The sequence below is a fragment of the Vitis riparia genome, chromosome 8 (genome assembly GCF_004353265.1).
Source record: "Vitis riparia cultivar Riparia Gloire de Montpellier isolate 1030 chromosome 8, EGFV_Vit.rip_1.0, whole genome shotgun sequence".
In the NCBI taxonomy this organism is placed as follows: Eukaryota; Viridiplantae; Streptophyta; class Magnoliopsida; order Vitales; family Vitaceae; genus Vitis; species Vitis riparia.
Window position 1 is genome coordinate 4876727 of NC_048438.1, and position 18347 is coordinate 4895073.

The window sequence follows — 18347 nt, forward strand, 5'->3', positions numbered from 1 at the left end:
GACATGGCTCGCTTGAGCGCTCTTAAGCACTTAAGCACTCCAGGCTGCTTGAGCGGTCCTACTTTCTTTCAAAAACCAAATTGAAATAATTTTAAGTTCAAAATAAAATTGATCATCTTAATACCTCAACATAGCCTAATTTTTCTTAAGCCAAACCCTTGAGATGTAGTTGTGACTTTCCAGTTAGATGAACAACAACCCTTGATCTTCAATGGGGAGCAATAAAATGAATGTTCTCATAGAACATGCATACCAAATGGGGATAGGAAGTCCCCTGAAGAGAAAATAGGGTCTCCTAACCCTGCTCAGGAATGATGGCAAGAATGATTGTGTCTTGGAAGGCTCGGAGGTTGGCGACATGCTCGATCTTGACACTACGATTGCAAAAAGAAGCATAAAAAATATCTTGTGCCTTCTAGTAGTGAAAACACTCAATGATAAGTGCACCTAGGTCAAAGAACCTTAGAATGGGATGCCTTAGACGGGCATAGGTGACTTAGGAGGGATCACCTCCCTTTGACGTTTACAACTAGTCATATCTAAGTGTAAGAATATGAAAAGACACAAACTAGAGAAAAACTGAAGAAAAATCCAAAGAAAGCTAAATCGTTAGAAATGCTAAACTTGAAACATAGAACAATACTATACAAATGTAAATGGAAAATATGAAGCAAACTAACCTCAAAAGATGGAAGAATGACAACTTAGAGCGCTTGAAAAAGAATAAGAAAGTTTGAAATGAATAAGACACATTGGAAAGGCCTTTATATAGGTTGTAGGAGCATTTGATGCAAATTAACGCTCGAGTATCACAAACACTTGAAACAACACTAGATACAACTTATAGTGAATGAGTATTGGGAGTGCTGAATGGAGCGCTTGAGTGCTGGGCACCATGCTTGAGTGCTTGAACCTTTAAGCTAGTTTAAGAAGAAACAACAAAACAAACCAAGGGAACTTGGGAACTAGGAATAATCAATTTTAAACAAATGATAATAAAAAAAAAATGACTAAAGAAACATAACGATAAACAACTTAGGCAGATCATCATGTTAAAAAACTTTCAAGATTAGCTCAACTAATAATAAATCAAGTAAGTTATTTTAGATCGTATACATCAATTCATCAAGAATGAGGTTTCAAGTTCAAAGGTTAAAGTTAATCATAATGTCAGTTTCAAAACCCAATGCATAACCCTCAATGTATAAGAAAGCCAAATAGAAACATAAGTATTGATTTTCAAGGGAATACCACTTATTGTCTAATTCTATATTTTGAAATTGTTCACTAAAAAGAGATCTAGTCATGCCTTTGGTCAAATTAAAGTGCACATCTAGTCAATTTGATTTAAGATCACATGATTTCTATTTAACTTAACCTCGTTGATCTACATATAACATAACTTGACTCACTTTTAATTTGATATCATTTTTTTTTCTTTTTTTCTTTTTCTCTTGAAAGTAGAGGCATTGTACACCATGATCAATAGATTTTTCATTTTGTTTTCATTCATGATCGCCTTTATATCCACTTTAGGGGTGTTTTCAAATGTTGCAAGTTAACAACTTATATTTGAGAGCATGAATCTTGGAAAAATTATGAGAGTGATGCTTAACCAGTGATTCAATATTTTGTACTAACTCACTTTGGCAAACAAATATAATGATCATAGTCAAACAAGGTATGTGGATAATAAAATTTGAGTATGACAATGGATCATTCCAAAGAAATCTAAGTCTACTTTATGAGTTAAACTTAAGAAGTCTCCCTCTTGATCAAGTACAAAATATAACTAAAGTTGTAATTCCAATATACAAAGACATTTAATTATCAAGAATCAAATACATTAATAATGATTAACACATATCTATGATTCAATCCACATCAAGTCTTATAGATATAGTATATTCCTTTAATTCACAAGCTCGAGATATTATGAATCATGTTAATTTATCAAGTAAATAAACACAAATCATTTACCCAAGCTAATATTAAAAGAAGGCAGAAGGTAACAAATAGAAAATAAACAATAAACTCAAAACCTTTGAAGCCTATAACTTTGATGATTAATAGATTAGGCATATGCCTAAGGATTTCCTAAAGAACTCAAAACTAAGAGAATCCCAAGGTTTGATAAAAATATCTGCCAATTGAAGTTCGATAAGAATATCTGCTAATTGAGGTTCATTAGGGACAAACTTTAGAGAAAAAATATTTTTTTTCAACAAGATCTCTAATGAAATGGTAAAAATTCAATGTGTTTAGTACGGGAATGAAGAATAGGATTCTTTAAGATATTTATAGCACTAGAGTTGTCATAGTGTATGTTCATGGTTCCTTACTCAATTCCATAGCGTATGTTCATGGTTCCTTACTCAATTCCATAGCGTATGTTCATGGTTCCTTCATCCACGAGAGTTGCGTATAACAACTTCCAACAACAATATATTCAGCTTCAGTAGTAGATAATGATATAGAGTTTTGTTTCTTAATAAGCCAAGCCATAAGACAATCACTAATAAAAAAATAAATACTTGATGTGTTTTTTCTATCCACAACATTTTCGACCCAATCAACATCATAATATCCAGCAATCACAAGAGAAGAATCATAGGGATAACACAAACCATAGTCAAGAGTTCCATTTATATAATGAATTATTCTTTTAACAGTAGTTAAACGTGACTCTTTGGGGTTTGCTTGGTACCTAGCATAAGCTCTAACACTAAAAGATATGTCAGGATGACTCATTGTGGTATAAAGTAAGCTTCCTATCATGCTTCTATAAAGCTTTTACTCAACATCCTTTCTAAATGTATCCTTACTAAACTTAGTGGTAGTGGTCATAGGTGTCCTAGAGTGTTTAGTGGATTCTAGACCGAATTTATTAACTAACTTCCTAGCATACTTGGATTGAGAAAAAAAATATTCCATCTTTTAGTTGCCTAATCTGCAATTCTAGGAAGAAAGTTAGTTTACCTACCATGCTCATTTCAAATTTAGTCTTCATATCCTCAGCAAAACTAAGGGCAACGTCGCTAGATTTGGCTCCAAAAACAATATCATCAACATAAATCTAAGCCACTAACAACTCATTTTTAGACCTATTTATAGACAAGGTTCTATCAACTCCCCTTCTTTCAAACTTTTTCTCTAAAAGATAAGTTGTGAACCTCTCATACCAAGCTCTCGGAGCTTGCTTTAATCTATAAAGGGCTTTCTTTAACCTATAGACATGATTGGGGAATTTCGGATCCGCGAATCCCTTAGGTTGCTTAATATAAACTTCTTTACTCAAAATCCCATTTAGAAAAACACTCTTGACATCCATTTGGTAAAGCTTTATCCTTCAGGAGCATGCTATTGCCAAAAGTATCCTAATTGATTCTAATTTGGTTGTGGGTGCAAAAGTCTCTTCATAATCAATCCCCTTCTCTATGAGTATCCTTAGGCAACCAACCTTGCTTTGTTTCTCACAATGACCTCATTTCTATCCTACTTGTTCTTGAAAATCCATTTTGTACCTATGACATATTTATCTTTAGGCCTAGGGACTAAGTACCATGCATCATTCCTAGTGAATTGATTTTACTTTTCATGGAGTGCGGTAGTCAAAGATTCATTTCCTAAAAATTCCTCCACATTCTTTGGCTCTAATTGGAAGGTATAGAATATAAGACCCATCTCATTTAATATTGACTATCTCCTGGTAACCACTTGTTCATTTACATTGCCTATAACATTTGGGATTAGGTGGTTCTTGGGTACTCTAAATCTATTCTTATTTCTCATTTCTTTAGGAGTGTCATCTAGAGGTACATCTTCATCCATGCTAGGGTCAATGTCTCTTTTAGGGATATCATTAGGGTTATTTTTTGTAGTCTCCACATCTTTAGGGTTATCCCCAATCGATTCCTGGGTTAAAATTTGACTCTTAATTATATCCTAATCATACCTAATATCATTTATAACCACATTAGAAGATTCTTGGATGACTTGTGAATTTTGATTATACACCCTATAGGCTTTACTCATAGTAGAATAGCCTATGAAAATACTTACATCAGATTTAGCATCAAACTTCCCAATGTTCTACCCATCCTTGATTATATAGCATTCATTGCTAAAAGTCCTAAAATATTTAAGATTGGGTTTTCTCCCAATCCACAATTCATAAGATGTCTTCTTTGTTCCAAGCATAAGAAAAATCTTATTAGCAATATAACAAATTGTATTAATAGCTTTTGCCCAAAATTGCATAGGGGTATTATGCATATGAATCATCACCCTAGCCATTTCTTGTAAAACTCTATTATTTCTTTCATCCACTCCATTTTGTTGAGGAGTTTTAGGGGTCGAAAACTCATGTTTAATTCCTCTTGACTCACAAAAGAGGTTAATATCCACATCGCCAAACTCTCTCCATTTATCACTCATAATCCTTACAATTGGATGGCATATCTCCACTTAAGTTTTATTGAATAAAGACTATAAGTACTCTATGGTCTTTGATTTCTCCCTAAGAAAACTCACAAAGGAGTATCCCAAAAAATCATCCACAACCATAAGAACATATCTCTTGCCACATGTACTTTCAGTCTGCATTGAACCTATAAGATCCATGCGAATAAGGTCTAAAGGTCTAATGGTCCTTATTTCTTTAATCTTTCTATGTGAACTTTTAGTTGTTTACCTTTCATGCACTCACCATAAATAGGTTTAGGTTCACCACTAAGTTTAGGGATACCTCTATTTTTTTCACTACTCCCTAAATGCATATAGTCTTTATAGTTTATATGACTTGGTCTTCTATGCCAAAGCTCAGTAGGATCTAGTTTTGCCTTACTACACATAAGAGATGTTCTAAAGTTAGGATTTATTGCATAACAATTATCCATTGTCCTATGTCCTGTGATGACGACCTTTCCTTCTTTATTGAAAACCTCAAATAAGTCTTGTTGAAAAATCACCCTATAGTCTTTGTCACACATTTAACTAATGCTTAGAAGGCTTGCCTTGATTCCTTTAACATAGAGAAATCGATCTAGTTTAGGACAACCAAGGATAGCTATACTACCTTTACCTTTCAATCAAGCTAGGCTTACATCTCCAAAGGTAACAATGCCACCATTATAGTTTTCAAGAGAAGTGAAATAGATTTTATCACATGTCATGTGTCTACTACAACCATTATCGAGGTACCACTTACTAGAAGATTTAGTTTTAAGAGCATTGAACACACCTTGATACTTAGGCCTATTATTTCTCAACCATACTTGTTTAGTCCTTGGTGGTGACTTAGAGGAACTAGGTTGACTTTTAGGCTTTTGATTAATTTTATTCCCTTTCCCATTGTTTAAGATATTATATTTAAGGAAATTGAAGTCATTCATAAGCCCGTTCATTTGAGTTCCAAATCTTTCTAGGAACCTAGTGTAGCATCTAAATTGAGAACGTCCAATTTTCTTACAGTGTGTGCATAGTGATGCCTTTTTAAGAGATTTTGTTTGGTTAGGGATTTCATCTCTACCTTTGAAAAACATAGTTTCTACATTAAAGGGAGTTTCATCTTTGTTGATGTACTCCAAACCTCTTTTATCACCATGGGTTTTAAATTTATCAAGTATTTCATTAAGCACTTTAGCTTAAGGGTGAAAAGTTTCATTCACATATGAAAAAGACTTATTACTCTTCATCTCTTAAGTGAGAGAATTATTCTTCTCTAGGAGAGAATGAATCTCATATTCAAGAAATCAAATTTTCTCAAGTAAATTAGGTTTTTTCTATATTAAACATATCAATCTTGTTTTTATGAGCTTCAAGAATATCATGATCTTTTAAATAACTCTTGATTAGTTTCTCATGCTCAATAACTACATTATTTAGGAATTCAACCCTTTGTTCATCAATAAACTCATCATCATTATCACTATCACAATCATTATTATTCACATATTCTGTAGATGCAATAAAAGTTAAGAAGTCATTTGGATCATACCTTTCATCTTCAGAAGTTGTAGAAGCTCTCTTTTCAGAGTTTGTACCACTCCATGTTGCATGCATAGACTTTTTAATATCTTTGGGGCTAGGATAATCATTAGTATAATGTCCCAGACCTCCATAGTTAAAGCATTCAATTTTGTTACCTTTGGATGAACCTTTTACTTTGTCATTTAAATACTTTTTAGGTATTTGTTCATTAAGTCTTTTTCTTTTTCCAGAAATAAAACCTTTTGTTAAATTTCATGACATTTTTTTATTCTTTTAGCCATATGTGTCAATTCATTCCTAGTTATATCATATGACATTTCAACATCTTTCTCCTCATTCTCGAAATCCTTAAAGGCAGAGTCTTTAGGCTTTTAAGAACTAGGTAAGGTCATTTCATAAGTTTGTATGGAACCTACAAGTTCATCTTCTCTCATAGAATCGATGTCTTTACTCTCCTCTATGGCAATTAATTTAGGTCTAAATTTGTCTAGTAGAGATCTCAATATTTGTCTAACTACCTTTGAATATGGAATAGGTTCTCCAAGGTTAAAGGAACAATTAACTATATCACTTGATTCAGAATAAAAGGAAGAAAAGTTTTTATTTTAATGCATTCTAATATTCTCAAATTTATTGACACGCATTTGTAATTTAGAAATATTTACAGTAAATGTACCTTGATGAGTGACTTGCAGAATATCCCATGCTTCCTTTACATGCCTACAGTTTGCTATCTTGCAAACTCACCTAGACAAACTTTGTTAAAAATATTGAATAAGAATTGGCTTCACTACTTTTATTATTATCTTTGTCCCATTCGTGTTTAGGTTTAAGTTCTTCTATTGATCTTCCTTGAGCATTAAGGATCAATAGGGGTCCCCATCCATATTCAACTAAATTCCATACCCTTTCGCCTTGCATTTTAAGGAAAAACATTATATGTGATTTCTAATGGGAGTAATTATTCCCATCAAAGTAAGGTGGACTATTCAAAGGAGCACAATTTTTTTTACTGTTCCATATCAGATTTACAAGATCAATAATAATTTGATTTTTATCCTATGTGAGTAATAAATATTGATTTTTAAACAATATGATCATTAAAATAGGATTTTTGATCAATAAGATAAAGAATCGATTATTTATCCCGCTTTGATACTAATTAAAAAAACTGAAAGCCAATAGGGAACACCTAAATGGGGGGGTGAATAAGTGATTTTAAAATTTTCAATAAAGATTAATATGTTATACCCAATTCTTTTACCCTGCAGGATGTTAGGGATAAACTATTCTATCAATTATAGGTAATTCAAACAAAACATCAACTATAAAATATATAAACAATAAGACACGATTTTTTCGTAGAAAACCCTCACACTAACTGTGGAGATAAAAAAACTATGAGGTCTAAGACCTACTAATCTAAATCCACTATTCAAAATCAAGTTACACAAATTTGCCTTACCGTTTTTCCCTAAAGACTTACTCTCTAAATAAAGACTGACAAGAATATCACAAGCAGTTGGCATAGACACGTGTTAATGTTGCAACATGTTATCCAAAGACCCAAGTATGATACACTTAGTCTTTGATTTGCCCTCTACCAACTATGACAATTATCCTTCTCCTCCTGAGTTGAATGTTCATTAGGAGTAGAAGGAGCAATTTCTTGAGTTAGCCACTTTAGCTCCTTAGAAGTGAGTACTATATCCAGATTCCTTTTCCAATCCACATAGTTTGGTCCGGTCAACTTATTAGTAGTGAGAACGAGATTAATTGGATTATAAGACATGATATTTGTAACATAAATAAAACCATGTATTAACTAATTGAGCAAACACAACAAGTTGGTAATTAATTCAACAAAAATGTAGTGCTCTCAAACTACATATCCTTTTGCAAGGTATCCTAGTATTATAAGGATCAAGCCTACGGGGGGGCATGTCATGACCTTATTACTAGTTAGAGACCCTCTCAAATTGATCTCCTTGTCTTAACCATAAAGGTATCTAAAGACAAGATCAACATACCTTTTAATTTAGCCTATGGACTATGCAAGTAGGACCGCGTGGGGTGATTTGACCACCTCATATCCATTGTTAAGTATATAACCATTGTCCTTGAACTATCAATGTCACCAAGTAAAGAACCCCATCGTAGGGATGGTTGTTCCCACTACAGACATGTCAAGTCTTATCCATAAGGAGAGTCAATGTCCCTTGATTCCTAGGGCCCAACCCACCATGAGGGTGCTGATGAACCCAAATCAAAATAGGTTTGACTATGGAGATCATGGGTTTTGCTAAGGTCCTCTCCTACTTAATCTTTTGTAAAGAGAGACTTTTTTAGTAATTTTGTAACCATTCTTAAAATAAATTCTCTATCATGAGATTTTCTAAGTCTATTATTTACTTCTTAAACCGGGACTCATGTGCTAAAAGAATTGCTCTCTTATTTCTTATCATTGAGCTATGCAAACAAAACAATTTCCTCCTTCTCTCTAAGGGGGAGAGCCTGAAGGACCAACTATAGGTATAGTTTTACTTCTATCATCGAGAAAGACCAAGAAAATCTCCTAAAGTTTAATAATTGGATAGTTCTAAAGAAATAACCATAGATTTTAACAACAACTAGTTACAAGAAAAAATAACATTGGAAAAACTTCCCATGAAAATTTATTTTCTTAAAAAAAATTCCAAAATTTAATTTAAACAATATCTTGGTAAGCTATCTTAATTATCCATCATATATTTTTCCAAAAATAATTTATTTCCTTAAATTATAATCTTGTACTAAATAGGAAAGATTTTATTTCATAAAGACTTAGAAAAATAAAACTTCTTTAAAATTAAAAGATTCGTAGAGATCTAAAATCTAAAGAGATTTAGTTTGAGAAAAAAATTTCTAAGTTTAATTTTGAAAATGAAGTAGGTTCCTTATTTCTTTCCAACTCGTCTTTTACTAAAATAAAAAATTTCCTAATACCTAACACATTCCAATTTAATAAATGATCTAAAACAAAGAAAAACATATGAAAATTCATTTACTTAAGAATACCAAAATATATTCTATGCCAAAAATTTAAAAAAAAACATAAAAGACATAAAAAGAAATTAAATAAATAATTCTCATGGCTTTAGGGATTTTGTTGCAAATTTGGTAATTAAAATTTAGATAAAATCTAAATTACCAAAATAGCCCTACAACCAAATATAACTTTAGTGAAAATTAAAAAAAGACCCAAAGGGCCCAATTGCCACAAAAATTTGAGCCTAAAAAGAAGCCATAAAAATTGAGCCTAGACAACCAAAAACAATTTGGCTCGAACTAAATCCCGTAATTGTATGCTTTTTACTTCAATCAACCATATCCCCTTTGTTTCAAATATGACTTGAGAATTGTTTGAAGCATTGGATTCCTGACTTCTAAGCTTCAAAACCATGTGGTTTGCATAAAAAAACTTACGGGAGGTAGCCCCAATTTTGAGTTAAAGTTAGTGTCACTGTGTTACCATGTTTTTTGTGTAACCTTGCTTCAATCGACTATATCTCTCTTGTTTCAACTCTGAATTACAATCTATTTAAAGCATTGATTTCTGACTTCCTAAGCCTCGAAATACTAGGGAAAGGAATAACTTTGCATAAGAAGGATGACAAAGCACATGAATATATATGCAATGAATAACTCAAGGATATAGATGCAATGAATAACTCCAGATTGTGGGCTCTGAAAACCAAACTAAAAATAATGGCTCTAATTGCCAAAAATATGAAAAATGAGAAGCAATTTGCAACTCCAAATCTACTTCTTAAAGGTATAAAAAAAAAAAAAAAAATCCCATAGATGTCAATCAATGGTAGTGAAAACTCTTAAAGGCCCACAAATGAAAATCTATGGTTATAATATTCTCAAAGGCTCATAGACACCAAATCTATGGTGTTGAAAACTTGTCAAGGGTCCTGTAGACCCTCAATTTTGTCCCTTTAGCACATGTCTTTAAAATTCGTTTTCAATGCTCCACAATAGTTCCTTGGTGGCCCATGGCTACTCATACCACTTACCTTTTTCTGAGTCACCTCGGAGACTCTGGTTAAGGGATTGCCTAACTCCTTTATCGTGACCCTTGGCAGTTTTGATTTAGACTTAAGCTTCTCATTCCTTTTTAGGATAGTTCTTAGGCATGTTTAGGTCACTTAGACAATATCCCGATCACTTTAGGACACTTAGGTTCACCTTAGATCCGCTTAAACACTTCATTGAGGCTCAACTTTTTATACAATCTTTTTATTATTATTGCATGCATTTGATAATTATATTTATTTTGTTTGTTTATTTATTTATTTTTTATCTTTCTATTTTTCTTATACTTTTATTTTATTTTATTTTACTTATTTATTTGCGTACTTATTTAATAGAAAATTGCTTGAATCGTTCAGACTTTAAATACACATACGATCCCCTTATTAAATCATGGAATTATATGATTCGATCTCTCCTTCTTTTGTTTGTTTCTTTTTAATCATCTCATATTTTATTATCAATCTCATAATTTTCATTAGTTCCTTCTCTCTTCTTCTTCTACTTTTTAATCTTATTTTATTTCATTTTGCATGAGGAGCGCCATCTTGGGAAGTTGTTGAGGAAAAAAAAAAAGAGAGGAGGCTAGAAAGAAGAACAAGGAGATAAAAGGATTTTTTGGGATAGAAAACTAGAAAGGATTCCAAGAAAGAACGCCTTCAAAGAGTTAGTGGGTTGCCCAAAAGTGAAGACGGTAAGCAAAGAAGGGCCTACAACTAAAGGCAAATTGAGTAATGGTGGACCTTTGAGCCTGTGAATTATGGGGGCTTACAAGTATGTTTCTGAATTATGGAGAAAGAAGCAGTCCGATGTTATGAGGTTTCTGCAGAGGGTCAGGTGTTGGGAGTATCGCCAACACCCTTCAATTGTTCGTGTTACAAGGCCCACACGACCTGACAAGGCTCGCCGTCTGGGGTATAAAGCAAAACAGGGGTATGTTATCTATCGTGTTCGTGTTAGACGTGGTGGTCGGAAGAGGCCTGTTCCCAAGGGCATTGTTTATGGAAAGCCTACAAACCAGGGTGTCACCCAGCTGAAGTTCCAACGTAGTAAGAGGTCAGTTGCTGAAGAACGTGCTGGCCGGAAATTAGGTGGTCTGAAAGTTCTCAACTCGTACTGGATAAATGAGGATTCTACATACAAATACTATGAGATAATCCTAGTTGATGCTGCCCATAACGCAATTCGAAATGATCCAAGGATCAACTGGATCTGCAAGCCTGTGCACAAACACAGGGAGCTTCGCGGTCTCACATCTGCAGGAAAGAAATACAGAGGACTCCGTGGAAAGGGTCACCGGCACCACAAAGCACGCCTTTTTCGCAGGGCCACTTGGAAAAGGAACAGCACGCACTCCCATTGATAACAGGAACATGCACTAGATTGAGAAGCACCACGACAGTCGCATAAGGAAAGCACAACACGCACAATTTTATTCTTTTAGGAAAAAGGTAGCACGCATCACCAGATTTTAGAGGAACATGCGACTGCATCCTTGGGAATCTTCAATGTGAACCACATATATGCACCTTCCTATACCACGTGCATCTTCGGAAAGGAAAGGAAATATTAGAGTGAGGCTGCCATATAAGAAAGGAGGACGCGGAGAGAAAAGGAGGATTTTTTTTAGGAGATCTCCAATGAGTCACCGTGTATGCACTTTCCCTATACATGTGCATTAAAAAAAAGGAAATAGGATTTTTAATGGAAGGAAGGTTCTGCCATATAGAAAGAAGGTGCCGCCATATAAAAAAAAGGAGAGAGAGCCACAGGGGGAGAAATATGATTTTTTGGCTGAAATAGAGAAAGAAAAAGGAAATTTTTGATTCCAGAGGGAAGAAGGCAATTTTCCAGAGAGTACCCACACGGCTGCAAGTTGAAGAGGAACTCACCATAGCCGCACCACGCATTGAGAACCAGCCGCACCACTTCTTTGAAGGAAGATTCAACACATATCTCCACGTAAAGGAGATACATTCACACGGCTGTCATTTGGAGAAACAAGCAACCTACGCACCTAGCCGTTGGTAAGTTGATTTGTTTTCTACATTGGCTTGCTTTGAAAAATATATATATATATATAAAAATCTGGTTTCATTTCAGTTTAGATTATTATATTAGGTTGAATGGTTTATTGGGTCCAGCACGTTTTCATTTGAATAAAAAAAAAATGTTGCTTGTGGTTTAATTGTTTAAGTTATTGCATTGGGTGGAGCTTTGATGTCTTGTGATGTACCATTTTCGGATTATTATATGGGGTTGAGTGGGTTGATTTGTTTGAGCTCCAATACGTGTTTGCTTTAATATGGCAATTGTTTATTTATTTTTTCTTTATTCATCACGTTAAAGGTTAGTTTTAATGTATTATATTAAGTTCATAAAATATGATTTTAGATAGCTTCACATGAAAAATATATATATATTTTAATCTTCATTTGATATGGTTTTAATTCATCTAATTATTGATTGTTTATTTATTTATTTGTTACCAATTTAATGTTTTGTAATTTATTTAGTTATAAATAAAATTGATTCTATAGGATAGAGATTTAGTTTTAAAAATCATTTTTGTTAGTTTTTAATTTTACTTTAGGTTTATGCACTCTTATAAAATTTTAGTTCATTGAAATAATTGATCATATATATAAATTTATCTATTTATAAATAAAATTGATTTTATAGGTTAGGGATTTAGTTTTTAAAAAAATCGTTTTTATAAATTGATTCTATAGGTTAGAGATTTAGTTTTAAAAATCATTTTTGTTAGTTTTTAATTTTACCTTAGATTTAAGCACTCTTATAAAATTTTAGTTCATTAAAATAATTGATCATATATATATTTATCCAACTATTAATTAATTAATTAATTAATTATTATTGATTTATTATTCCATCTTGAAAATTATGATTTTTGTCTAATGTGGTTACAACTCATTTTCTTAGTTTGACAAATTAGTTTTTTTTTAGTATTGGTTTGGGTAATTTTTGTTAATAATGGAAAAGTTAGGATTTTTTTTTTTAGAGTTTAGATAATTTGTGATGATAGTTAAAAATTTAGAATTTTGATTAGCATTATTTTTGTTCTCAATTAGGAAATTCATAATTTCTTTTAGTTTAGTTTTAATTTATCTTTTAGTTTAAATGTTATTAAAATTCAGTTTATTAGTTCAATTGCTTCCATGTCACTCTTTTCATATCTAAAGGTTGTTAAATTTAATTCATGATTCATCCTTTTAGTTTATTAGTTTTAGAATTTAAGTTGGTTAATTTATTTCATTCCGCGTGATATATTCATGTTTTAAAATAAAATAAAATAAATAAATAAATAATTAATTAATTATTTTAGTTTTGACTGATCCTGTGTTAGTTGATATTTTTTTAGAGTTTTAATTAATTTGGTTGGTTTCATATTGTTTAGTTTATGTTAAGATTTTTTTTTATTCCATTTTTCCATTAATTCTATGCATTTCGAATTGTAGACAATTAGTTTAATCCATCCCCATGTTATCATTTTGTGTTTAAAAATAGTTCATTTTAGTTTTTGACTAATTTTATTTAGTTTGTGTTTGTTTTCTTTTATTCAATTGTTTAGTTAGCCGATCAAATTTATGACTCCAAATCGTTAATATTAGTTTATATGTATCGTTTGTACTATTTTAAAGGTCACATAATATTTAGTGCTTGATTAAGTTTATCTTAAGATTAAATGTTGTTAAAGTTTCAGTGCTTGTAAGATCTAAGGTTTTGGTTTGTCACTTTGGTCATCCTTTGTCAAAAATCAATTTTTAGAGGCTATCGAAAAATAGTGAAGATTGGCCTCCATTCCCACCACTTCAATTTTATCTGTTGTAAAAAATTCTACTTTGTGATTTGTTCTTTTTTTTTCTTTTGCTTGGTATTTTGATTCATACATTTTATTGTTTTTAAATTAACTTCTTTTATCTTTAAAACATAACAATATTCTCAAAATCTCATTTCCTTAAAAAACGATTTCAAAAATTCCTTTAGGATTCTTAGAATCAAAATCTCATTTTTTAAAATAATGTGCAACCATGTTTTGATCGGTTCACATCTTTCAAATAAAATTACAGTTTTAAACAAAACACGAATCAAAGCTTGTGGTCCCAAATAAATGGGATAATTCTAGGCTCAATTCGTGTATATCAATTGGGGAATTGGTGAAACCCCTACATAAGAAAATATTTTCAAAAATTATTTTTGTTGCCACTTTTGTCACTTGTTGAAATTATGTCTATTTTTCTTTAGGAATTGTATATAAGATGAGTGTGATAATTAGTGTTTTCATATACTTTGATAATTTTTGCTATGCCAATTAGATAACGAGCATGCTAGGATTTCTATATTTTATTATCTATTATCTAACCCTTCATGTCTTATGGAAGCGCATTGTAAGTCATCTATGTTATCCAGGTACGTCCCTTATCACCTACCTTCTAAATTTTTTGTAAACAATCATGTCATTGTGAAATATGCATATGTTTGATAATCCTTAGGTGCTTAGATGTATGCTAGATTCGCTATGATTAAATACATGTTGTGTGCGGTACTTCTATACTAACTTTGATGTCTTGTGATAGCACTTAAGAAGCAGTCCAGGTATGTACCCTAAATCTTCTTCATGATAGTGATTGGTTTTCCTGCTAAGCATGCTATTTTTCAAAATCACCTAGCCTACTTGGGTATCCATAACTAACCGATTAATTGCCACGTTTCCCTCAACTTAGTCAGTAGAGACCTTTTTAGGGCTTAGAGGGGTGCTACCTCCTAGAGGTACCTTCCCAATAAGTAACCTGATCCCCGGACCAAGACTCGGGTTTTTCAAAGACATGCTTTTTCCAAAAATTATGGAGTCACATTTTAGGGTTTTTCTTTCTTGTTTTATTTTCCCTTTTAAATAAAAATAAAATAAGTGGCGACTCCAACTTTTTTCAAAAATTAATTTTTCACAAATAAAAAAGCGAGTCTCGCCGATCAAGTGGGGACGCACGTGAAAAATGCGGGTCCACAAATTGGCGACTCCATTGGGGAATCTCGAGGATCAAGCTTGAACACTAGTTGAGGAAAATGTGGCGTTTAATTGGTCGATTAGTGGGTACCTCTTTTTTTAGGCAAGGTGATTTGATTTGCTTGCTTGTTTGGTTTGCTATCTTAACATGTTTGATTGCCTTGGATATCACTTGATTGTTTTACTCACTTGATTGTTTTGTTCACTTTAGCATGATTCACTCTCACATATGTTGGATAGGACTTTGTTTGTTAGATGTTTATTTGCTTCGCATGACTGTTTGATGTGATCACTTGATTGTTTTGCTCACTTTAGCATGATTCACTCTCAGATATGCTAGATAGGACTTTGATTGTTTGATATTTATTTGCTTCGCATGACTGCTTGTTGCATGACAACCCTTTCTCTTGCATGTTCGTATGATTGTTTGTCTTTGTTCACTATCTCACTTTAGATCTTAGGATTTTCGGATGCACCCACATCCTTCATTGTTCACTTTAGATTATCCTTGAGTGTTGAGAGATGGGAGAGCCTTCACCATTAAGAAACCCCCCTGGGAATGCGAGGAAGTGCATGTGTGGAGGTGATGACCACCTTGCATGGAAGCACCCCGTCTCCTTGGAGGCGTGCAGAGGGTTGCGTACCACCGGAGGGTACGATCGCTTCTGCTAGGGATTCTTTGACCCACCCATTTTATCTTATAGAGCCACCTCAACCTTGTAGGCTAGCCTAGATCCAATTAAGATTTCATTCCTACACGTGGGTGCATCTGTGGACCTTCAGAGCTGCCTTGGTCACGATCGAGATTGGTTATCCCTTCCGTAGTCTCTTTTGGTGTAATCAGAAGAGGGTATCAGACTGAGTATATTTGGGCTATTCTTCTATGTATTTGTCAGTTGATTCATACAGAGTCACCTTCGGATTGCACCTTATCCAGTGTTTCCATATTTGTAGGAGAGTTTATCGTGACCAGTCTGGATTTGCCTTCGTGGATTAGAGTTGGAGGTAGATTGACCAGAGCATCAGACCAGATACACCAGAGATTAGATCAGGGGGATATGGATTCTCAGATAGTTACCGTTGACCAGTTTGCTGCGGCCATGGCTTCGATCCAGGAGGCTATAGCTAGCCTTGGCCAGAGGATAGATGGGCAGCAGGCCCGACAGGTCCCAATTCAGGAGGATATCCAGTTTGATAACACAGTACCACCACCGCCTCCGCATAGCCAGCCAACACCACAGACTATACCTTTTACTCTGCATAGTCAGACTGAGGTTGCACCACCTCCTGCCATAGTGCTTACTCCGATCTCAGAGGACCCACATGCTCGTATGGATAAACTTGAGCAGAAGTTGAGACAGATGAGGGCTTCAGAGGGAGCTATTACTTGGGAGGATTTTGATGGAGCACCAGTGGCTAGTCTACCGGCCAAGTTCAGGATGCCTGAGATTGAGAGGTACACAGGCATAGGATGCCCTCGCATTCATTTGAGACTCTATAGTACAGTTATGAGGGCCCATAGACTGGATGAGGCCCAGATGATTATGCTTTTCCCCATGTCATTGAGTGGTGCTGCACAGCGTTGGTTCGCTTCATTGGAGGTATCACGCCGTAGGACTTGGGATGACTTAGCCCAGGAGTTTTTGAGACAGTTTGCATTTAACACTGTCATTGATGTTTCGAGGAGAGAGTTGGAGGCTTTGAGACAGAGGCCGGAGGAGTCAGTCACTTCATTTATCTCCCGTTGGAGGGAGAAGATTTCACAGATTATAGATCGTCCTTCAGAGAGAGATCAGATTAGCAAGATCATGAGGAGCTTGCAGCCTAGATTTGCTAGACACTTGATGGGATTTCCCCATACGGATTTTAGATCTTTAGTACAGGCTTTGTATGGTATAGAGGAGGGCATTGCTAGAGGATTATGGTCTGAGTCTTCCCCTACTGATTCTAAGGGGAAGAGGCCTTTAGGAGGATAGAGATCAGGAGATGTTGGTGCTATCAGTTCAGCAAGGATGAGACCTTCTAGACGTTATCAGACAGTTGGGCAGACTCCTGGGTACTACTATCCACCTTCACCTCATGCGCATTACAGACCACCCACTCCTTCCAGACCTATGACTCCTACTTATCTGCATCTGGACTCACAGCCTGTTTTTGCTGCACACGTCGCAGAGAGGCCTCCTGCCCCATATACTCGACCCCGAGCTCCACAGACCACTACTTATGTGCAGAGGCCACCACGTTAGTTTGCTCAGTTGGGTATGCCTTTGAGTCGAGCTTTTCGGAAGCTCGCAGAGGGTGGATTATTGACTCCATTAGTATCCAGGCCTTTACCCCATCCCATACCACCTCGCTTCAGGATGGACTTACATTGTTCCTACCATCAGGGACCAGGGCATGACACAGACCATTGCACTGCTTTGAGACATGCTATTCAGGATTTGATAGATCAGGGTTTGGTCAACTTGGGGCAGCCAAGTGTGACCACTAACCCTCTTCCTGCTCATTCTACACACGCAATGTCTCCATCTTCAGGAGATATTCATCACATAGACCTTATAGAGGATGACAGTATACATATGTTGAGTTGGGATGATGGATTACCCGAGCCGATTGTTTTGCATGACAGTTATGAGATTGATGGGTTTCATTGAGTTCTCAGGCCCCTACACCATTCTGTTTGATCCCAGACGAGGCACCATTCCAGTTGACTCATCCCATGCCCTTGATCGTTGGATATCAGGATACTTTTGTCCCATTCACTTTATGGCCGGAGGATGATGATTCAGCAGGGGGAGAGATACAGATTGTGACTCGTAGTGGGAGGATAGCTCAGCCACCACCACCAGCAGTCAGACCATTTGAGGGTACAGCCACTCATGAGGAGATTAGGAGAGAGGATGATGAGGTTTTGAGATAGCTACAGAGCACTCAGGCTCGCATTTCCATCTGGAGTTTATTAGCATCATCCAGTACTCATAGAGATGCTTTGATTCGAGCCTGAGTCAGATCAGAGTAGAGACTACCACCACTCCAGAGGGATTGATTCATATGATGACGGCTGGCAGGGCCACTTGCATTGTATTTTCAGACGATGACTTGCCACCTGATGGTTTAGACCACGTGCACCCTCTATACATCACAGTTGGATGTTCAGGCTGTAGAGTCACGTCTGTCCTACTGGACAACGGCTCAGCCCTGAATGTTTGACCTTTAGCCACTGTTATAGCCCTTGGTTTTGCGCCTTCAGATT

The 18347-nt window shown here is 34.8% G+C and overlaps 1 protein-coding gene across 1 annotated transcript; it reads left to right on the forward strand.

The window, feature by feature from the left end:
- Positions 1-10811: 10811 nt before the first annotated feature.
- Positions 10812-11431, forward strand: LOC117920247 (60S ribosomal protein L15-1-like). The gene has a single exon (XM_034837672.1). The coding sequence runs from the start codon at positions 10829-10831 to the stop codon at positions 11429-11431; it is 603 nt and encodes a 200-aa protein (XP_034693563.1). The 5' UTR covers positions 10812-10828.
- The last annotated feature ends 6916 nt before the right edge of the window (positions 11432-18347 follow it).